Genomic DNA, 23,612 nt, shown 5'->3' with positions numbered 1-23,612 from the left:
ACTGGAGATGATGGAGATTGAATCTTGGACCTTCTCTGCACACATGTATATAAGGCCTGGAAAGAAGCCCAAGGCTCAGATCCTAGAGCTGGGCAGAGGCTAAGCAGAACCCATTTAGAAATAGGAAGCTTCCCCCCATCCCCAGCTTCATGTTTGTTTTTCTCTGCATTGTTAGTTGCTTTAGATCCCCACTAATTTTTTTTAATTAGTACTTGTGTCAATGGAAAGTTGTTCCCAACGCAACTTCTAACAAACTATGTAGTGCCCAGGTGACCTGGTACTTAGGGAGGAGGTTCAAAGAAATGTCCCAGAGAAATGTATTGTACAATGCATACAAAAATGTCTTTATAGAAAGTTTTATTATAGGAAAAAAAACAAAATGGTGGGTGGAATCAAAAAGGGGTAGGAAAAGGGACAAAATGCAAAACTCAGAGAAGATTACTCTATCTCATAGCTCAGTCTCTCAAATAAAGGTGATAATGTTCATCTAAATTAAGTACACTTTACCTAGATTGTAGATTCCTCAGAGCATGTACAGAGTTCCTTGCAGTACTAAGTACTGGAGTCCTTAACCCCAGCCCACTGGTCTTGGGGGCTCCAGGTGTTTCAAAGCTGGGACCAGAGAAATGTCCACAGTTCCAAGATATTAATGGGCAATTGAGGCCTTAGCTGGCTTCCTTGGTGAAACTGATTAGTAGAGCTAACAAGCAAAGCCCCACCTCTGATGTCAAGAGACTATTGCTACCAGTCACAGAATTATTACAGGATGATCCCACCATATTAATGGCACTTCCATAGAAAAAGGGAATCTATCCCAAGCTGGTTGTCCTTTGTCAAAAAAGGATTAGGTTGACCTGGTAGCCCCAATGTGGAATGGAGGGTAAAGCGTTATTCTCATGTAAGCCACAGGTGTCCAAGAACACAGATGCTCTTGAATCCTACTGAATTTCAGGGTTCTATCACAGACCCAAATCAAGAAAGCCATAAAAATAAGGAAGATTTTCCTGAACAAGCTGAACAAAAGTTCAGGTGAACAATAAGGGAAAACTGAAGTGATAAAACAGAATTTGATCAACAGATTAAGAGCATTAAGACAAACAATAAGCATCTCTTCAAATATGACAGGAACAAGAAACTGGACAAGGAACTAATTGGGCCAGTAGGTGACATCAGAGTGAAAGGACTGCTTAAGACAGATAGGGAAATAATAGAGAAACTCAGTTCTTTGCATCCCCCTCTCCCACGGAAACTTGTATCAGTCATGCACTCAGTTGAACCTACCTCACAGGGTTGTTGTGAGGATAAAACAGGCAAGGAGAACAAGGTACCACTTTAGGTCCCCACTGGGGGGAAAAGGTGAGGTATTATTTATTTTACTTCATTTTTACTCCACCTTTGTCCCCACTGAGCATCCAAAACAGCTTACATCATTCTCCCCGCTTTCATTTCTCATATAAATGAAGTAAATAAATAACTCTATTTTCATTGTAAAAAAATTGTGGGGTAAATACCCCCTTATTGAGGCTACTGCTTTCAGGAAGAATATGTGAAGAACAGAGTCTAATAGGGGTTATAAGAACTGAAATTATAGGGCTAGTTAACAAATTACAAACAGGTTTCCTGGTCTGGATGGTATATACCTGTGGGTAGTTCAACCATTCCACATTTGAGTACTTTATCTACTAACTGATATATTTGACGCTAAAATCTGATTCCTTGCCAGATGACTGGAAAGTAGTAAGTGCAGCACTAATTTTTAAAGAAGAGGCCATTTAACCTGTTGGAACAGATGAACCACTGGTTTGATCAAGTAGGCACTACTTGTGCTCTGTGGCCAATGAATGAAGAATTAGCTAGGCTATGGCCTCTTTTCATGTGTCATGATACTGTTTGAGTTATGTATTACTTGCTTTCTATAAAGGTCACTTGGCTGGGATTTTCCTTGTGTCATTTGTAAATGATACTATGAGAGAAGTAGGCCCTTAGCTCATGTACTTTCGTAATACTACATACATGAAAAGAACAATATAATAAAACATAGCTCCACATTTAAGTTCACCTTGTCCCTTTGAATTATTTAGGTTTTAGTTTCAGTCTTTCAGCAAAAAGCCATATAAAACCTGTTAAGATCAACCAAAATAAGAACTGAGTGCAAACTTGGGAGTTCCATGTAGCTCAGTCCAATAGTTAAGTTTTAATTCTTATAGAGTTACACAATAAATGCATTAGATCTTTTCAGATGCTGTTTCACTACAGTAATACCACCACCTCCAATACTGAACCACTGCAGTCTAAAGATACAAACTGGTCCACAAAATTTTGATCTTGAAAGCGGACAAGCATGGTGAACACAAAAGGAAAATACAACCCAAGCCAATAAATACTACTTACTGCTTTTAATTTTGTATATGGTGATACAGAACCAAATGCTAATGTCTTTGGAGGACAACCATTGACTTTAAAGCACCTTAATACATTTTGAAAGAGGGCAGGTTAAAAGAAATCCATAAAATTAACTTTTGTCCTATAAAAAACCTTTCAGTCTTAAAAGGGTTAAACATTATAGATACTACAGTCTCTGATCACACTTAGGCTAAGTTTTCTTTTAGTAAGACTCTTGATAATTACTAGAGTCTGTACTACAACTGATGTTCAAGTACGCAGTGAAATGCTAGGAGACACTAAACTGTGCTGCATTTAAGAAAACTATAATTACAGAAACAACTGTATCCATCTTCTTCCAGAGTGAAGCTCTTTTCAATTAATAGTATTCAAAAGCCTGTGGATGGGCCTATTTGCTCTACTGCTGACTGTAACAAATGCTAATCCATATTGACCCAAACTGTCATGGAGATAGCAGTGAGCAGTCTGTGGCCTGGTATTAGCCAAGGAGTCAACATGGACATTTCAGATGACAACTGACTAGTGCAAAAGGTATGCCTAGTTCCTTGTTACCTCTGTCAGGTAACCCAGCAAAACACTGAAGGTAATTGGCAAAACCAGACCAACTGCTCTAGTTTCTTAGACTTGCCAATATAGACTGTGCAACATTCCCAGTCTTTTATATCCGCATAACTTTCCTGTCTCTTGAGGACACAATTACAGTGTTTAGACCCATTTTAAAAAGGTAGTTCAACTTCTGGCTATTATAGTACCACTAAATATGTTGCCACTGCAGCAGTAAAACAGCTACTTCAATGAAAGCTCTTTGGATAAGGAATGATAATTGTTGAATTGCTGACTAATAAATAAGGTAAATAATATATTTCCTTCACAGTGTATGGCCAGAGGCATAGTAACTTCAGCAAAGTCTTTGTGCTTGAATTACAGGGTCTGTGAATACAGCACAAGATTGGATTCTAACGTAATAGATGTCAAAATGAGATGTCCAAACTAAGTAGAGCAGTATTTACAACTCCCATTGTTATTCCAGCTTAATACACTGGAGTAAAATAACTTAAGCTATTTAATTACCATTGTTCTCTTCACACAAGATGCTTAAAGGTGTCAGTCATGCTTATAAAATATTCATATAGATAAAAATAGTGCTAACTACCTAATACCATATGGAACCTTCTGTATTTAAAAGGTACCTTTACCACAATAAAAGCTCTGCATTTTTAAAGAAAGTCAGCAGCATATTTCAATCCAGGCCCCAAGAAGTTAAATATTGAATAACTCAGCAGCAGAGTTGAAAAAAAAGTCTCTTTTTACAGAAATCTGTGTGCGCTAACATTTAATGATTTTCAACCAGAGTCTTCATTTTTCCTGTGGTCTTCAGCATGTGTGGTCCAAACTATTAAAAGAACAAGAAAAAGCATTTGTGAATAACAGAAATAGCTTTACAAACTCAAAATTTGTACCTTATACCAACATATGAACTCAAACTCCTTCTTAATCTTGTCCCCCAATATTGTCTAAGTCAATTGTATAAAGAAAATAAAACTCACAATTTATTTATTATTATATTTCTATTCTGCTCTCCCCACAGAGCAGGCTCAGAGCAGATTACATCAAAATGTAAAAAGAAGGTAGCATAATATAATGCAATTATAAAATCCAGTGGCACATACATTGTCCTTCCTTCACCAAAACCTGTGTGGCAGGTGGCAAACTGGCAGATGTTTTACGAATGGGGACAGTGTCTCTCCTGCCCAGTAATGGAAGAATTATCCAGACTTTATATTTTGAAAAATGCTTGGGTCATGATGCCATGTTTTTCTGCGTAGATGGGGAACCCCATTCACTATCTGCAGGTAGACTTGTTTTACTGTCTTATTAACTGGCATTTCACTATCAGCATTGTTATCAAAGGGAACAAGTTGCAGCGCATGAGGAATCGTGGAGGAGGCAGGCAAACAATTCGCAAGTCCTCCCTCCAAAAGCACAGGATTGCATATTAACAGATGAGTAGTTCCTTGGTCCTCAGCAGTCGAGCATTGTAATGCCATTGCATACTATGCTGGTTGTCGCAGTTTGAGGCCATGTGAGTAGGAAGCTGCTCATATAGCCCAGAGCAGTACTTTGCACAGAGAACTGTATTAGAGAGATTGCTGGACTAGATGGACCACAGGTCTGATCCAGAAGAGCTCTTGTTAGGCTGTTTCCTTCTCCTCTTTGTGGTACTATATAGAAGAGTTAAGGGTTGATGGAAAAGATGTAAGCTTTCTGTTCTGAGCAGCCTCCTCAACCTTTTGCATCCAAGTTCCCTTAACATTCTATACCTCTTAGAGGCAATGAATGTTCTCAGTCTCAGAATGGTTTGGGTCCCTCAGCCGCCCTTTTAAATTATAACAGAATATGCGTCTGCAGTATCTGGAAAGCACTCAGAGTATGCAGAACTCTTTACCTTTTACTTAGTCTGTGGCTATTCCTGTTTTGCTGCCTACTGAGAGGTAACCATTATTTGCAATTTGAAGTGTAAATAAATTTATTACATACTTACCTAGTGTACTGGCTTAAAGTGCAGGAAACTGATTTTATTCAAGATATAGCTGCTTTTTACAATCAACTTGTGCTTGTAATCAGCTAGAGCTCGAGTTAGAAATAATGCCCAGAGCCTATTTTTCAGCAGTTTCTACATACTTTAATAAATGGATTATATCAATATCCATATTCTAGTCATACTGCTAATATTTATTTATTATTTATTTTATAAAATGTATACCCAACCTTTCTGCCCTCATAAGGGCCACCAAATAAAATCATATCTTAGAAATTAAAATGAACAAAACTCCACACAATTAAAACAATTAAAAACAGAGCTAATATGCATACAAAACATTAAAGCAATTAAAACATTTGGTGAATCACTAGCTAGACACAACACTTACCAGCTTGGTTTCTGATGGTGGGGTCTGTTTTTCAGCATCATTTTGGCTATCAGTTCGGTATCGATAAGCAAATTTCTTTTTAAGAGCTTCAGCTATTAGTGCTGCAGGATCTGCTGGGTCAACAGTTTTTCTCTTTGTATTTTCATCTGGTCTTCAAAAAGAATAAGAACAGAAGAACTGTAAGTACATTTCAATGCCAGCAATAGTTGGGTCTTATTAAAATTTCTTCATGTCCTATTCTGTTTCCCATCTGCAGTTCTGAAGGACTGGGAGAAACAGCTGCAAGTGCTATAGCTTGTTGCCAACTTGGGGTCCCTTTTGTCTACCCAAGCACCAGTTTGAAAGCAGCAGCACTTTGGTCCGTATGTTCCTTTCCTGGCCTTAAAGAGCAGTTCTCCCTCTAATCATAGCACTACGGTTTTAAAGGTATGGGAAAGACTGCTTACTGCAAAACCAGTACGGCATTTTTCTTAGTCTGAAAATATGTTACAGGTACCAAGATGGGGCTCCTTGCTTCTACTGAGCAATGGCTATTCCCCTGAATCATGGCAGTGAGTGGCTATATTTACCATTGCTCTCACCCACAATAATTCAATTGTTACATTTTGGTATTATCGTTCTACTTCACCCTCCTACTCAGAAAATAAAAAAAATCTCCCATGTATTTACCTTTTAACTGACCGCAGTTTTACACTGTTCATATCTTTGAGGATTTCTAGCATGTTTGGTATTTCGGGCTTCTTTGGATTGTTATCTACTGAAGTCTGTCCTGAATTTACTCTTTTCCCTCTGCGCTCCTTAATAAGCTCAATGGTCGAGCTGCTCCGTTGGAATAGTGGAGGTGGCGGCAGTGGCGGCGGCGGAGGTGGCGGTGGCACTGGCCCTCCTACTGGGAGGGGAGCTGATGCAACAGAACTTATTCCAGCTGTAACAATATTTTGCATTTCAATATCTTGCTTCAGTAAATATCAATTACCATTCCAAAAGTAAACCCCAGGACAGTAATGTGGTTTGGAACAGTCTGGACAGTTAGGGTGGCACCTTGCAAGACACCTGTCAAGACTTCATCCTCTACTGTTTCTACTCCATACAGGGAGGATATGCCTCCTAAAATATGAGCACTTAGTCTCAGGCTACTATGCTCACACCACCCAACCCTCTGCAAATCCACATCTGGATTTGAAGCACTGCAGGCACAACCCCAACTCCTGGAAGCTGTCTCAGATGAAATACAGCGATCATCAAACAAAGGCAGATTCCCCTCAAACCTGAGGCCCTTAAATTCAAAGCCACTGGAAAACAAGACAACTCTGGAAGGAAACTACTATGCCTTGAAATCTCATTCTCTAGCTCCAATGCCTAATGGTACTGAACAACCCAATGGATTTGGTTTATATTAAAACCACTACAGTTAAGAAGAGAAAATGTGGGAATACTTCCATTAGGACAAGCTCATCACACAAGGTTCTTCATTCATCCTATATAAATATTTCCAAATTGGATATACTTAAGACTGTAAGCAAGTGCTCTGGAGTCTACACAACTGCAGACATTTTGTTGATGCTGGCAGCAGACACACAAGGCTGCCAGAAGATTTCATGTCAAGCACTAAAGTTCTTGCTAGCTGGGAAATAGCTCAAGTTTTTTTTTCCTTGTTGGTATCCCAACACACTCCATCACCATGTATAAATTACTATGGAAACAAAGATTATTAACAGGAGATGAATGATGTAAAGAAGCTAAATACAAAGCAGCCAGAGAGTTGTCCACTTCATCCCCAGGACAGTCTGTCATGTCAATTCAGTTTACATCGCATTTCTAAATGTCTAGGAGTCATTAACCAGAGCTAAAGTTGAAAGTAAAGTGAACAAGCAGTTAGACATTGTGAATATGTTAATTGTCAGGTGCGGAATTTTCATAAGGTTATTTTCAGATATCAGAACAGTCATGTGATAAGGTTCCTTTCTACAAATGCACCTATAAAATCAACAGAAGCCAGATAACATTTCAAGATCACCTTGTGAGGTTTCTAAAACTGCTTAAGGTAAAGTAGTACAGTACGTGTTCAGGTGAATGTAACAGCAAGCTATGTCAAGATTCTAGCTCTTTCAACCTCAAGGTTAGTTAGAAGTCAGCCTAGAGAGAGTTAGTGTGGAGTAGTGGCTCAAGAGTTAGACTAGGACCTGATATAGCCCAGGTTAAATTACCACTCATGCCAACAGCCTGACTAGATGATTTGAGGCCAGTCATTCTTTTTCAGCCATTATCTACCTCAAAGGGTTATTAAAGGAACAAAATAGAGAGAAGTGGTATGCTACCTTGAGCTGCTTGGAGGAAAGGCAGAGTAAAAACCTGACAGAGATGTTAGTTGTGCAACTCACTCTTTTGAGGTCAGTACTACTAATTCTAAGACTGTACACAATCATGTCTCTCGGAAGGAAGTTTACATGACCAAGAGTCATTTTAATGGAACAAGTTGAAAAAACTAAAATGAGTAAATACCTGCTGTCAGATTCTGCTGTTCTTGCAAGCTTACAATTTTGGCTATTTGTGCTCTTAAAGTGGCAAGTTCATTTTCTAACACACTGATTTTCTGCAAAGCTTCATCATTTGTGGTTGCTGCAGTGTCGGAATCTGGGTTCTCTTGTGACTGCTTTGGCAAAGATACTTGACTACTTGGGGCTCTTCCTGGGCAGCCTTCATCTCTAGAAGATTGTTGGGACTTTGACCAGACTTCTGATCTGTAATTAAGAAGCAATGTTGATCAGCATAATTGCCTATTAAACACCTTAAGAAAATGATGTTACCAGTTAGTTTACAAACTCTTATCCAAAGAAATAATCTTTTGAGAGTAGTAACCCTAAGACTATCGATTTAAGAGTTTAGGATTAAGCCCAGAAAGGCTGGGAGAGTTCCAGTAAATTTTATTTTATTCCTCAGGTGGAGAATATGCATTTTCTTTGTACTATTGTACCTGCTCTAAGCTTTTGGGACATATAGGATGCAAGTCTCAATGAAGAAAATATTTTTATGAAGGTATTCAGAGAGCACTGAGTATAGCCTACCATCTACAAGTGGAAGGCATTAATGGGACTGGATCTTGCCTTTTCCCCAGTAGTTCTCTCTCTGCTGAGAGTGGAGGGATCCACCTAAAGAAAATGTTGAGTGTGCATGTGTGAAATAAAACTGTCCCTATCCTGCAGTTCTACTGCAGCAAACTTGGCTCCATCTTGGAATGCTTGGGGTGGGAGGACTTTGCGCTATTTGCCCATCCTTATTAGGTCCCCCATGCCACATTGAAATGAGGGTACTTTCATTACAGAACCTAACACCATGCCCACTTATTCCCACAATGTAAAAGTCAGCCTGCTCCAACCCAGAAATAATTCTGTGGACTTCAGTCTGGTTAGAGTTCTAGCCCACACAACATAATTTAAATGGTGTGAACACTTGCCATCTCCTGCCCTCCAAGCGACTTGGATGTTGAAATGGTCAACTCCTGCCCCACAAAATTATTTTTTTCCCCTGCCATCAGTAACAATGATTTCCAGAAATATGTGAGCAGGTTACCTAGATCATTTCAACACATTACTTCATTCACTGCTCATCACAATTTGACTTAATGAATCATGGAAGAAGAGCATTAAGAACATACCTGAGCCGTGTAGAGACTTCACCTTCTTCTTCTGCAATCCATCCCACATCTGCAAAGGAGACTACTCCATCCTCTCTAAACTGTGTAGGAATACTGCCTTCTGCAGACTGAGAAGTAAGCTGGAATGCGTACAATATTATGTATTAGTTGCTTGGATCTTTATCATACAACGTTAAAATTTACTATATTTAAATTATTTATTTAAAACATTTCTATGCTGCTTTCCCACACAACTCGGGGTCTTGTGGGGAGGGCGGAATAGAAATCTAAATAAATAAAATAATATTTAAGACAACTGAACACACACAGACACAAACAGGGAGAAGAGCTAATAAGAGTCAGCAAGGGAACACCAGGCAAAACACCTGCTAGTGGAAGACAGTGACAAAGGGAGACAGACGAATCTCAAGTTTTGGCACTACATTTGAGAAGTACCGTTCTCAGGGTGCTACCTATCTAGCTTCAGATGATGAGAGCATCTGAAATGTACAAAGTCGCTCAGGCCCTTCTTACTGAAAGTCAAGTAACATGTGCTGGTTAGTAGTATTTTGTAATGGTTAAATTACTGTGGAGCTCAGGTTGTTGAATCTACCACACATTTTCTGTTTTCCTGTAAGATGTACGCTGATCAATGAGCTGCTTTTCCAGCCCACTCTGTAGATTACCATCTGTTAAACCTCCTTTTGGGACCTGACAAGAGGACTACAGAAACAGTTGGAATACTTTTATCTCATAATGAATGACCAGACCAAGCCTTGAAACTATCTTGACTGATTGGGTTTCAAGGATCAAGATCTAACTCTTGAACTAACCCTTACAGTAGGCATGTTCATATTTTAGCTGGCTGCAAAAAAAAATCTCTTGTTTTATCTTTTTATTGTGTGAACTTTTTGATTTTGAATTTTATTTATAAGTGCATGTTTGTACTGGGCCCAGCCTGAGTAAGTCCAGCAAGCCATTGTTCTTTATGGACTATTTCATTGAGAATAAGCCAAGTATTTTGTAAGAAACAGGAATAAGAGGCACCTTTGAGGATACAAAAAGCAAAGCCTAAATTTAGAAATGTGAATTATGCTACCAGCAGATGTACACGTAGGCAGGCCTACACAGCAAGGAAAGCTCCACGGCAGATGGCTGACTTCCTAAAAGGTAGAATGCTGTTGCCTAAGCTTTTCCAGTACTGCACAGAGCCACTGCAAACAAATGAAATGTTATTTAAAAATTAAAAACCTGGTTTCCAAACCACAGGTCTTCACTTGATGATCAAGTTCAGATTTGTATCACACATTCTGCATGGCCTTGGTCATCTCAAAAAAAGAGAAAAGCCACCGCGTCTAGTCACTGGCCACTGCTGGTTTACTCCGAGGGATGATTATAAATCATGGTATGGCTTTTTATTATGTCTCTAAGGCTCAAAGCAGGCATATAGCCAACCATGGTGTGCTCTAATCATGCTTTAGAAATGCTTTTATGTCTGCTCAGTTCTCCCCTCCCTAAGCAAGAGAGGCTATACCTAAGGTTGATTCAGAAATTATGTCAAATCATGGCTGAGCTTCCTAAACTACTCTTTGGCATGATGACAGAATTGAGCCCAAATGTAAAACCCCCCGTGAAAAACAGAATGGGATGATTTCACTTTGAAATTGCTTTTAGGGGAAAAGTATCAAATGATTCTTAAAAGAAAGACAAGTTCATTTCTTTTGTTACTCCTAAATAGTATGTGCTCTGTCATACCTACAGCTAATCCCTTTATTCCAATGGGCAATTGAGAAAATGACTCAATATTAGTCTTACCACAGTGCTTGATCCAAATAAAACAGTCTCCTGCAAGCAGCGGAATCACAGCTATCTACTCCTGCACTTGTCTGATTTTTTGGCAGTGCTTACATCTCACAAGCCAGTCTACAGCTGCAATCCTATCTGCTGAACTATGTGAGCTCGTTTGTGCTGCATGCTATCAAGCTGCAGCCAACTTATGATAAACCCTGATCAAGGCAAGAGATGTTCAGAGGTGGTTCCCCATTGCCTGCCTCTGCATAGCAAGCCTGGTCATCCTTGGTGGTCTCTCATACTGACCAGGGCTGACTCTGCTTAACTTCCAAGATCTGATGAGATCAGGCTACCTGGATCATCCAGGTTAGAGCATGTGAGCTCTTACTATCATGTAAACATACTTAGGATTGGCCATCTGGAGAATTCCTGTCCACTGTGGTGGACAAATACTGACAGTAATTAACATTATTTCCCTACATCTTTAGCTTACAATATAATTCAACAAGTATATTGAGTTAATTTCATTTATGATTCTTATTAATCGTAAGTATGCACTCAATAGTTCAAACAAGATTAAAAGAAAAGGAACAAATCTGACTTACAGTAGGTTCAGTGCATGATCCTGTGATATAAGAGCTAAAGCCAGCAAGAAAGAAAAAAAAAGGGAAAGAGAAAGTGCTATAGAAAAGTTTCAGTGCAGCAACAATCTAGAAGACATACATCCTTGAGAGTGATAAAAAAGCAAAGTTTAAAGACTGAGTATCTGCTACAAGATGGTATAATAAACCATTGCTCAGTTCATTACCATAATTGAAGAATACAGGGTAGGAGAAAGAAAGAAACTTCTGTTTGGAAACTACACTGCCCATTTCGGACTGTCAAGAGATCAACACAAGTAACTCTCTCCTCTAGTTCCTTTCCGAGCTTTTCTGGAAATAGATGCAGAGCCCCTCCAGACAGTCATCAGTGTAGGACTCAGCAACTAGACAGGACTTGTGCTCACTCTCAACCATTTCTCCTCTTACTAATCTTTTGTGTGTGTTGGGGAAGGGGTAGGGCTGGCTCTTCCTACAGCACTGGTCTCTGAACAGGATGCAGCAAGACTCTCACAGTGTCCTGCCTGTCTGAAAGCTAATATCACAGAGATATGCCCCCGCTTCTCTTCCGCCAAGGAGAGGTCTCTCCATCCCCCAAGCTGCTCTAAAGCAACAAAAGCTTCTGCTTATTCCAATACTTGTTGAGAACTATGAAACCTCACTCAAGCTCCCTATACTAAAAAGCAAGATGGTGGTGGTGGTGGTGGTGGTGGTGGAGAGAATGTGTGTGCTGTGCAGCACTCCTGACTCACCACAGGGCCCGTGGCACCTATTCCTAGAAAATGGATTTGTGAAGGCCTGTCAACAAGGAAACTAATATGAAAACAGAAGAGATGGGAGCACTTATTCTTGCTTCTTATACTCCTCCTTCCCCCTTGTCCGGTCAGAAATGTCCATGCCTCGTAGACTCAACTCTTCAAAACAGAGCTGGAGGAGAACTAGCAGGTAAATGGAAGTTTGCTTACTCTGGAAAAAGAGTGGAACACCATGCAACAAAATTTGTAACTGCTCACATCATATTCAAAATGTTCTCTGTAAATCAAGTTTAGAAGTCTGGCCTTATTATTGAAGGCATTGCCCCCCCCCAACAAACATCACTTCCCACAAGATTTCAGTAAAGTTAAGTGCTACTGTCATATAAATACAATAGAAAAGTGGGATTCGTGACTAATGCAGTCTTCACAGAAAGATTTCCTCCCTCGCACTTTCAAATTTGATGAGTTTTATTGTACATAGTATCAGTCACTTCAAAGCTGCACACTTTGAATTAAGATGAAGCAGTTATATTTAAAATCTGTGGGACTGCTGTCAGAAATAAAGCACAAGAACAAGTATAAGGAAAACCAAATAGCAGAAGGGGGGGGGTGTACTGTCATCCAAGTCTTGCCTCCCCACTTTTAAACCACTACCTTGGATTTTCACTTAAATTGTAAATAAAAAACATATAGATTCTTTGTCCAACATCTCTTTTCATTTGTTCACACAATTCAGAAGTACAAATATTCATATCTAGGCTAACACTTGGAGAATGAATTTTTAAAAAGATGTATAAAACAACACATTTACATTTCAGTCATTATTAACACAGATGTGAATTACAGGGTATTTTAAAAGCAATATGGTCAAGCAAATGCCATTTTGAAATTATTCCTTTGAGCATATAGTAGCAGGATTTGTGCTATGTATTCATAATGTGATTTTTAGAGCCAATGGCTACACTCTTTCACGACCAGTTCCCTTTACTAAAGCTTTCTAGTAGTAGTATGAATAGGAATTTGAACATGTACCAAAAGAACTATGCAACTATTTAACACATAAAAAAGGAAAACCTGATTGCCACTCAGTCAAAGCCTAGAAATTGTTACAAAGGTCACTTGGGAACCCTGTTTCAAAAAACAGTTCCCCAAGTCCCGAGCTAGTTTCTAGTATTTTAGAGGCAAACAGCCATAGCAGCATTTCTCTTGGAAGTCAACACTGAAAAATTCCAAGATTTTTTTCTGTAGAAAGTGAAGCATAAACACATGCAAAGTATACAGATAGGCAAATGATACTAGGCTTACTATCCAGATCCATTTCAGTTGGGTTTCAGAGACTGATTCAGTTGCCTTGATGCATGCCCTTTTACCAGGAACATCACTGAATTTTGTCAGGTATGGTATGCCAAAGAATAGTTTGGCCAGGATTGGTACTGCAGACACTCTACTCCTACATTCTTCATACTGCCATCAAACCTCTATTTTTGTCACATACGACCCCCAGAATGGAGACCAAGACCAACTCTTCTCTACCAGCCACTCCCCCCTACATCTCATCTAGATTTAATTTTTTTTAACATAGCTGCTGTTCTTTAGCTGTTTTGTTAGTTTCAAAGTTGATTTTACAACGGTTGCTTAGGGAATTATTTTTATTATTTGTTATTTTACTACACTGTGACCACATGTACTCTGCTGCAAAAAAGGTATAACTGTCTAAAATTTTAAAAATCTCTTACAATGGAGAGCATGTCAAAAGGATTCTTATTCACTAGATGAGCATATATACATTTATAGGGCAAATGTTTAAAGATGTCAGCCTCTACTAAATTTCTAGCTGGCACTCTCTCATCAAATAAGTATTTACTGAGAACGTATTCAGGAACCTTACCAAAACACAGAACAATTTTAAGCATCAAAAGATTTAAAAGCAGCTTGTAAGAAGGTTATAGAAGATGCAGATGTGTCTGTTTAGTTTGCAAGCATCTCAGAAAGCAGATAGTCTAGATTCCTAAAATGTCACAACAGCGATGAAAGCAAGAATCATTGTGGAAGTTAAGATGTTAGTAGTGCAAGATATTCAGCACAGCCTTCAAGATCATGGATGCAAAAGCAAATGATAAGCCTGTGTAGTCAATTTACTCACTGCAGTTTGGCTCAGAGCAAAAACGTCAATCTTACCTGAAACCGAACTCTCGGGCACTGTATCACAGAGAGGTTGGTGCCGATTTTCCGTACAATACTTCTAGAGGGACCATAAGGTTTATTTGACCACAGCAACTGAGAAAAAAAAGTTTTATAATCTTTCCAACATTATGAAATTAGCTTGCTTCTTGAAGTTTTACAGTGCAGCTATTATTAAGTCTTTGCCCAAAGAGAATCCCATCCCGTTTCAAAAGGACGAGGAACATCTTATAATTCACAGTGCAGAGAAAAGAAACAAAACCCCAAAACTTAACATGCTGTGTGACACAATGTCACCTCTCCATTAGAACTACATATCAGGCTCAAAACAGAAACATTATCCATATCTAAATTCCATACATTTCGGTGGTATTTATGTGCTGAACATTAAGCTTCAACCCTATTTATTTCAGTAGGACTGAGGTATATTGGATTGGATCCAGCCAGCTTTTTCACTGAATTTCACCTTGCTACAGCTTCTGCTTCTCATGGTTTTTGTACAAGCATATGCCATGATCCCCAGCACAGCTTTTTTTATGGCCAAATGGGAGCCATGCTTCTATTTTTACTAACAGAAAAGCTGCCCACTATGACCATCCTGTGAAATTTGCTAACATCTGCAACTTCTGCAATAAAAACTTCACTGTAATTAAAATACATACCGATTCCATAGTCAGTCCAAGTTGTTCACACATCATTCTAATCAGGCGTTTAATCCAGTAGATCATCTGGAATAATGTACAGTCTTCACAAACTTGTAACCCAACCGTCTCAGTTTGCCAGGATACAGGCGTTCCATAGTCACTCTAAGGGAAAAAGTGTAAACAATGTATATGAACATAAAAACTCTAAAATAACAAGGGATTTTCTTGAAGCACACACACTGAACAATGACTTCAGTACTTTCACTGCAAACATACAACCAGTAGTTATTGACTGTAAACTCAATTTTAATTAATTAAAAGCCTGTCAATTTGTATTTAACTTAATAACAGTACCACTTTTTCAAAGTACAGCTTAAAAAATTAAGAGCACAAATAGACAAAATACAAACACAATCTAAAAACTATTATGTATGAAATATTAGCCTTCTGCTGCAAATATCAGCACAGTGATGGATTGGAGAAAATAGAAAAGCTGTCTTTGAAAGCTCAAAGTCACATGGGGTTTGCCAATTCCGCTTGCACTGATCTCAAGCACTAATATTTCTAAAGAAAGAAGGCATTTCCAGAAGGTGTTGTTAATTCGCAACCAACCCTATCCATCATTGCCTTCCTCTGCACAGCAACCTCACAATTGGTTGTTTCCCATCCAAAATACTATGAGTGGCCAGCCCTGCTTAGCTTCTAAGTTCTGATGACCATGGGCTAAGCTGGGCTATTTGGGCTGCAGAGGCCTGCAAGAAGCAGCTAATTAGCTACCAGGGGCTTGCTGGCTGCTGATTAGCTCATATATCCCCTAGGAGGCCCAGGAAGAGAGCATGAAAACATCTAATGTAGACCTTTTAAAAATAGTTTTCCTTTCGTAGGATTTATCTCTGTGCTGTTTAGCTGGCAGTTTCATTTCTAGTGCTCTCTCTAATCTATGTTCTGTTTCTGACAGAACAAAACTTGGTAACATGCTTCATTGTTGCTCCTCCTGGATCTATCAGCAGCCTTTTACAGTAGACCACGCCATCCTGCTGAGACATCTGGAGGCATAAGCTGGTATCAGGGGATGTTCCTTAGACTTGTTTAAATTATTTCTCATGGGATGGACTCAAAGGGTTGTTGTTATTGCTATCCTCAGAGTAGGAATTATCTTGTGGAGTTCCACAAGGTGCAGTATTATCCCCCATGTTATTCAACCTCTATGTAAAGCCTTTAGGGGAAACCATCTGTAGCTATAGAATGTGATGCCATCAATATGCAGTGGAATGGCCTGCCTGAGGTCAGGAAAGCTCCCACCCTGGTTTTCCACAAACTATGCAAAACTGAATTATTCAGGAGGGCCTTCTACCCAGATTATAGGGCTATGTCATAAGACACAGCTCAGAGGGATGCTTTGGAAGGGACAAGGACTATATGCTAAGCTATTGGATACTATATGCTGATGCAGATATGTGCTACTAGGGAGTTTCCACATTGCTTAACATGCCATGTAAATAAGTTATTAGTTGTTTCAGAAAGAATTCATCTCTAAATTCAACTTTGCTTACTTTCATATTTTCTAGTACTATACTCTATTGTATCCGTTTCTCTGAATGTCCTAACTCTGTTCATTATTGCAATTGTTCGGCAAATGTCCTATCTGTTGATTGTATTGTATTTCACTTGCACTATGTAATCTGCCTTGGGTTTCACTGAGAAAAGCAGACAATAAAATAAATAAATGTAACATGCCGGGGAAACTAATCAGGTTGGGACATTTCTCATTTTGAGCTCCCCATATTCTGTTATACAAGTAGTGTAATAAGCACAAAGATCTTATATTAATCAAGCGCCTCATATTTTAAGAACTTCACAAATAGAAATGATTAAAGAAAATGGCAATTTGTTCTGTGAGATAATTTATAAGAAAAATATAAAATATAGGCTGCCCCTTCGGGAGGCAATGGTGTCCTGACACTCCCATGTCTGTGGGAGAGACATGCAGCTGGGTTTTTTTGGCTGGAGAGTCTTACTTCAACCGTTTATCATTTTTGATAATAGAATGATCAGAAGATACCCATTTGTGCCTCATTTGGTGAGTTGGATGGATTTACTGCCTGGACCATATTGGGGCAGTGTTCGATGTCAAAGTGCCGATGGATGACTGGGAACGTAACATCGTTTGAAGCTGTGCTAGAGTGAAGGATGACCACTCCCAATCTTATTCACTAATTGCTTTCTTTGATCTTCTAACTACAGTTTGGAACCTGTGATACAGAATGATCGTATGCAGCTTGGGTGAGAAAATTTCTCTTGCTTAACTCTCGTATAGCTTGGAAATGCTTTATATGTTGGAAACTAAGAATTAAAAGAAATGAATATACGCACAGGAGCTTGCTTTATTTATAATGGAAAAAGAAAGTTTAAAACAGACATAGGGTGACTTTCTGCTATGTTTGTGGAAGCCTATGGTTGTTTTTTTTTTTTTACACGACCGGGCAAATCAAACAATCTGGCCTGTGAAGCTGGAATGTAGTGCGAAGTAACAGCCTTGAAGATAAGCCAGCCAAATAACAACAAATCTTCCTGAGAAGTCCCTTTCTCTCTGAAATTATTTTATGTTTCTGGCTATACAACTCTGGCTCAATAACATTAATTTCTGGATATATGAGAAATAACACTGTGAAAACACTATGAAATTGGACTTTAATGACATCAAAATAATTGGATTTTATTGGAGCTGAACAGAGAAAGAATTCATGGGACCAATTAAAAAAATATGAGTTGAAATTTTTGTTTGCCTCATATGATATACCCAAAGAGGTTTCTGTTTGCCTCATATGATCTACCCAAAGAGTAGAAATGGACTAGATTGGACTGTTCAAAGTTTACATCAGACAGTCTACCCAATTGTGAAGTTGGAACACAAAGTTTATACTAGATTGGCAACTTAAATGTGGTAATGAAATGCACAATAATAATAAAAAAATTTACAAGAGAAGCCATAATTTAGGTTGTGAAGATTTGAAAGAATGGGAAGAAAGAAGACTACTCTGGACCAGAAAGAGAAGAGGAATAAGATTAGAACAGTAATGAAGATGTGAATAAAGAACTTTGGGAATAAATAAATAAAAGATGAAGGGTAAATAAAGGGCCCCAAATTTATTTTGTAAAAATTTTTTAAAGACAATTTCCAATAAAAATATGATGATACAGGCTTTTATAAAATAGTAAAAAGGATTAAAGGTTTGTACATTAAAGATTAGAAAGGGGAATAAAAGTATTATTCTATTATTATGGATGGTTAATGTGTATTTGAAAGTTCAATTTTTAGTTTAGACCAGAGTAGTATGCATTGGGAAATATGACACAGAGGAGGGAAGGGGAAGAGAGTATGGTTTTTTTCTTTTTAATGTCATGGGGAAATGTTAAAGTGGCTTGTCTGCTGATAATGGAGGGATTGGATTTGAATGATGTAGGCTCTAATGAAGATTGCCAAGCTTATAGTTATAAAGAGGTATAAAAGAGCCAGTTTGGTGTAGTGGTTAAGAGCTCAGGACTCTAATCTGGAGAACCGGGTTTGATTCCTCACTCCTCCACTTGAAGCCAGCTGGGTGACCTTGGGTCAGTCACAGCTTCTAGCTCTCTCAGCCCCATCCACCTCACAGGGTGTTTGTTGTTGTGGGGATAATAACAACATACTTTGTAAACCACTCTGAGTGGGTGTTAAGTCATCCTGAAGGGCGGTATATAAATTGAATGTTGTTATTATTATTATTCTAAAATATTGTTTGTATACATAGCAAATTTGAAGCCCTTAATGACTCTCTGTGACTGGAGAAGAAAAATGAAATAATGATCAGGTTATGTTAAAATGTGGATCTTGGACGTTAAAGAGATAATATATATATTAAAGAAAAAAGGAAATTAATTAGACCACAGGCTGATTGAAGTGAAAAGTGAAGTGTCGTAGGGGAAAAACTGTAACAATATGAGTTAGTTTTCTTTTTTAGGTCACTTTGTATAGGCCAGTCTAGTTATATGTATTTTTCTTTTCCTTCCTGTTCTTTTTTAATTTTTCCACAATAAAATAAAAATTTAAACACAAAGAAAAATATAAAATATCTACTACTAATAGTTATGCCTCTCTCTCAAATACAATATATCATAATCTGAAATATAATAATTTGGTCACACAAACCAATTTTGACTGGAAGCCAGTAAAAATTCTTAGTTGCATAATGGAAAAATTAAACAGAATGGCAAGAAACTGTGCCAAAGAAATGACTTGTTAAGGGACTGAAAGATACTCTGGAGAACTTTAGCAACAATATCTTTAAGGTAGAAATGAGCCAGTGGCTCATTTCAACTATGTGCAATTACTAAGTAATAACATTTTCATGTGGAAACTTGGCACAAGTGATGTCAGTTCCACTGTCTTTAGGACTTCCCTTTATTGGCATGTTTGATTGCTGGTGGGACTGTTCAGTTCAGGAGGAAAAGTTCGTATTAAGGATTTCTAGGCTGCCATTTCTTTGAAGCCAAAATGGTTCTTAGATAAATGTTTCCATGACAGTGAAGCAGGTTTTCCTACAGATGTTACCTATTTCCAAACACAAGTTGTTCTCCAGGTAGGCAAAGAAGAACACGTCATCTCATTCCCAAGCCTATATAGAACGTGGAAACACAGTATTCTGTAGGCACGTTTTGTCTGGAGGGGAGGGAGGGGGAGACATTGAAAACTTTATACTTCCCTTGGGCTTCTATCTGAAACAACTTCTCCTTCCCTGCTGACCTCTGCTGCCCAAGTGCTCTGAAGACTGCAGCCTAGACAGCCTTAATCCAGCTGCATTGCAGAGAAAAAAAATATTAAGACAGTTCTGACTTTCTTACACAAAGCAGCCTAGGAATAATGGTAGTGAGGAAGGAGGTACAAACGGTTAAAGCACAGCTGGAGAAGGGAAGGGTCTTAGAAACTCAAGATTTGTAGCCTTAAAGGCTCAAAAGCTACACTGTTTGAAGCCCCAACTCTACTTCCCTAATCTAAGTAGCTTTAGCAGATGATGTACTAAACACAAAGACTTAGCAAGCATGTGTGAATGCACACACACTCATCAGAAGCCTGATCACTCAGGAATCTCCAAATTAGATGTTAAATACAACATTTTTTTAAAAAAAGTGGTTGTTTAGCCCAGTGTAGACTGCCTACAAATACGATCTGGCCATTTTCTAGGAATCCAAAATATTTTCCCATTCCTAAATGTTAAACATGGAACTGGGCTTTGGTTCAAACTCTGGCTCATCTTAGGCAAGTTCCTGTTATAAGTCATTTATTGCGACTTATTTTGCAGGGTTGTTATCAAGTAAGAATAATGATTTAAATGCATTTTGCACATTAGTAGTACCATGATGATAACAATAAAATAGAACACACAGTTCCAAAGCATGTGATCTTGATGCTGCAAGTTAGAATCTCCTGCATGAGAAAATTTAGCATACTAATAGTTAAACCGTGATGGAAACTTAAGTTCCAAAACATAAAGGCCTGAATTAACAGTAGGGAATGTTAGAATTCCTAACATATACAGAACAGCCTTGCAAAGGCAGCTTTGGATTTAAGAAGCCTCCCTTCCCTGCCCCTTTGGCCTATCAGTACAGAAGAAGATCATGCCTACAGATTTATTTGCTCAACTTTTCTGCAGCATCTAGATTTGAGTCATTTTATAACAGTGGCAGTATAAGTAATATTTAAGAGACTTCAAAATTAATAGTGTGATTTGTAATTCTGCTGTTGTGTTGACATTCTTTTCCATTATACCATGTCCCTGAAGCATATAAGCAACCCAAGCTTGTCTTTGGGGTCAATGAACTGTGGTTCAGTAACTAAATAGATGAGGTCAGTTATTCTACATCTTAGTTCTTTAAATGTGAATTTTACTTAACAATCAAACAGCTGCAATTTTAAGTATAAAGTTTTGAAGATAATTTCTGTTTTCTCTTGAATTTGACATCTATTCTTTGCAAGCCTAGTTTTCATCTACAGACACCTGAAAACAGATAAAGTTCCACTCTGATTGCAATACTGCATTCACATTTTCTGTGACTGTTAGTAAAATAAACTTTAAATTTTATTTGACCACATATAAATGGAAACTTGCATAACATACAGTACACTAATGTGAAGAGAACAGTCCTCCATGGCACAACAGAAGGTTGCCACAACAAACATTGTGCAAATAAAGGTTCAGTGATGTCTTCAATATAGACATGTTGATGGAGCATGATCATGTAAAATAATAACTATATCTCATCTCTGTCCGCACACATCACTAAAAGTATCATCAAAATGCAAATGCAATCCCAGAAGACTGCAAACTGCAATTTCTCAAATAATTCTACCTATGAAAAAAATCAAGTGGAATTCATAAAAGCATATATTATCAAGGGAGGAGCATGATTACCTTCAACTCATCATTCCTTTAACATCCAGCAACATAAAAAGCATTGAATGATATTTTAACAAAGAAACCTCAAACAATCAGAACCAGTATTTCAAAGGTGCTTGCACAGGTCAATTTCCATGTTGGTGTTCAGTAGAACAGATTTGAACTCAATGGCACCTCAGACACCAACAAGATCTTCAGGAAATAAGATTTCAAGAGTCAGAGCTCCCTTCTTCAGATACATGGAGAAGTGGAGATCCCCAAGCCTTTGTATCCTATTCAGGATCTATATCCCACCCACCTCCTGACTGTGATACAAAGGCTTATGGATCTCCACTCCTCCCTTTATCTGAAGAAGAGAGCTTTAACTCTGGAAAGCTTATACCCTGATAGTCTGGTTGGTCTCTAAAAGTGTCACTGGACTCAAATTCTGCTGCACATGAGAAAAACTATCATGAGTTACTGTGAGCTTTCAAGTCAAAGACTTAAAAACAAAGGCTAAAGTTGGGCAGATTTAGAGGTTTTTTAAAAACATATGAGCAGTCTAACATGGTAATGCTAATTTCAAATAGTGAAGAAATTACCAGACCCAAAACTTTGTCCTCACCCTTTGTTTAAAGTCACCTCTACTGACCTAGGGCTAAATCAAAAAGAGTCCAGTAGCACCTTTAAGACTAACCAATTTTATTATAGCATAAGCTTTCGAGAATCAAGTTCTCTTCATCAGATGCCTCTGGATCTATGACCTAGGGCTGGTTCCAAAGTGCTAGCAGGTAACAGGATGATAGGTTCACAACTTATTAGGCCACAACACTAGGCATAGACAGGGGGCAGGAAAGAGAAAACAGACTACTTTAAATTAAAACTGTCAAAATAGGTCACTGCTTAAACAGAAGAAGCCACTCTTACACATGGCACAGAGAGAAACAATGAAGAATGCTGACCTTTTACCTTACAGCCGCTAAACAGCAACTTAAGAAACCACTCAGCTGGAAATTAGGCCTCTTGTTTATGTTATTTTTATTCCTGGTTATGCACTGGAGAGACTGAAATTCCTGAAGACAATTCATATGAAAAGGAAAAAGTTCTGCCTTAAAATAGAATAATATGAAGTTGTCTAGTGTTTTTAATTGTCCATATAGTGCCATTACTTGTAAGCTACAGTAAGCCCTTCGGGGAAACATGTACATTTTAAATAAGTATTCTGCAAATATTTTAAATAAAAGTATTTAGATACACATCACGCCCTTTGCTTTTCTTTATTGAGAGGTACGTGTAGCTAGAAAAAGAACACATTAAACACATTAAAATTTAGGTCCCTATCTTAAGCAGTTACATCTTTCTAAGTCTACCGAAATCAGCGAGAGACGGAGGGGGCGGCACAGACTTTTAAAAGACTCGTAATTCTCCATAGACTATTTTGGGCAAATAATCAGTAGATTACGTAGACCAGTGACCACTCAGTCCACAGGCCAAAATAAGCACATACAATCTTCAGTTCGAGCTGTTCTGTTTCATTTCTTAATGCCGGCACCTCGTACTCTCTTTATTCCATATTCTGAAGGACTGTCCTAGAACAGTACCACCCACAAGCTCCCAAGGGATAATGGGGCTAAACGGGCGAAGAGAGTCTCGAACAATTGTGTCTCTCTCCTGCCCCAGGAAGATTAACAGTGCAATCTTAATTACAGTTACACCAATCTAAACCCACTGAAATCAATGGGCTGAGATTGGCGTTAAGTCTTCTTAGGATTGCAGTGTAAATTACTGGGCCATGCAGGGCTCTTAGCCGCCACGAAGAGCGCATGTCCCCGCGGTGGGGAAGCCAACAGCCCCCTCGCTTCCCCAAGGACACGTCCCAATACCCTTCGAGGGGCTTCGCCTTACGCGCGACGTCCAGATCGCGACAGAGGAGAACGCCTCGCCGCTCTGACTCACCGCCTTATCCTGCCGGCACCGCTCCTTTGTCAATGGCCGCTACAACAGCCAACTCCAAGCCGCTCATCTCGTTTCCTCGCTCATCGCCCTCCACAGTCGGCTGCCTGGATAACCAATCGCAGAGCTGCTCCGAGTTCAACCTTGGCCAATCCGTACTTATCTTTCGGGAGGCGGGCCTCTCACTTGATGGGAGAAAGTAGGTTGACCATAGAGTTCCAAAATACACCGGAAGTTAGAAAGGAAGGCTTTCTCTTCCTTTCCAAGCCATAGAGATAGAACGGTAAAAGCGTGTCTATGGTTTGAAGCATA

At 38.7% G+C, this 23,612-nt stretch overlaps 1 protein-coding gene across 2 annotated transcripts; it reads right to left on the bottom strand.

Moving 5' to 3' along the window:
* Positions 1–2,381: 2,381 nt before the first annotated feature.
* Positions 2,382–23,396, bottom strand: MTFR1 (mitochondrial fission regulator 1). Of its 2 annotated transcripts, XM_054985618.1 has the most exons (9): positions 23,304–23,396; positions 22,310–22,420; positions 14,956–15,099; positions 14,291–14,389; positions 8,989–9,107; positions 7,836–8,074; positions 6,003–6,258; positions 5,334–5,484; positions 2,382–3,796 (listed from the first exon to the last, which is right to left on the bottom strand). In XM_054985618.1, exons 3-9 carry the CDS (start codon positions 15,019–15,021, stop codon positions 3,737–3,739), a joined length of 990 nt encoding a protein of 329 aa, XP_054841593.1. In that variant the 5' UTR covers positions 15,022–15,099; positions 22,310–22,420; positions 23,304–23,396; the 3' UTR covers positions 2,382–3,736. The 2 variants fall into 2 exon arrangements, with proteins under 2 accessions (XP_054841593.1, XP_054841592.1); XM_054985617.1 differs by lacking the exon at positions 22,310–22,420.
* Between the last annotated feature and the right edge of the window lie 216 nt (positions 23,397–23,612).

Source organism: Eublepharis macularius, chromosome 7 (genome assembly GCF_028583425.1).
Source record: "Eublepharis macularius isolate TG4126 chromosome 7, MPM_Emac_v1.0, whole genome shotgun sequence".
Classification (NCBI taxonomy): Eukaryota; Metazoa; Chordata; class Lepidosauria; order Squamata; family Eublepharidae; genus Eublepharis; species Eublepharis macularius.
This window is presented reverse-complemented; position numbering and strand designations above follow the sequence as displayed.

What these genes read in the sequence shown, in the direction of transcription:
- MTFR1 (XM_054985618.1), bottom strand. Translation starts at nt 15,021, where the DNA reads ATGATCTACTGGATTAAACGCCTGATTAGAATGATGTGTGAACAACTT. An exon ending in TTGGACTGACTATGGAATCG is followed by an intron (nt 14,390 to 14,955) that starts GTATGTATTTTA and finishes TTTTTTTCTCAG; the next exon opens with TTGCTGTGGTCAAATAAACC. An exon ending in CACCATCAGAAACCAAGCTG is followed by an intron (nt 3,797 to 5,333) that starts GTAAGTGTTGTG and finishes TTCTTTTAATAG; the next exon opens with TTTGGACCACACATGCTGAA.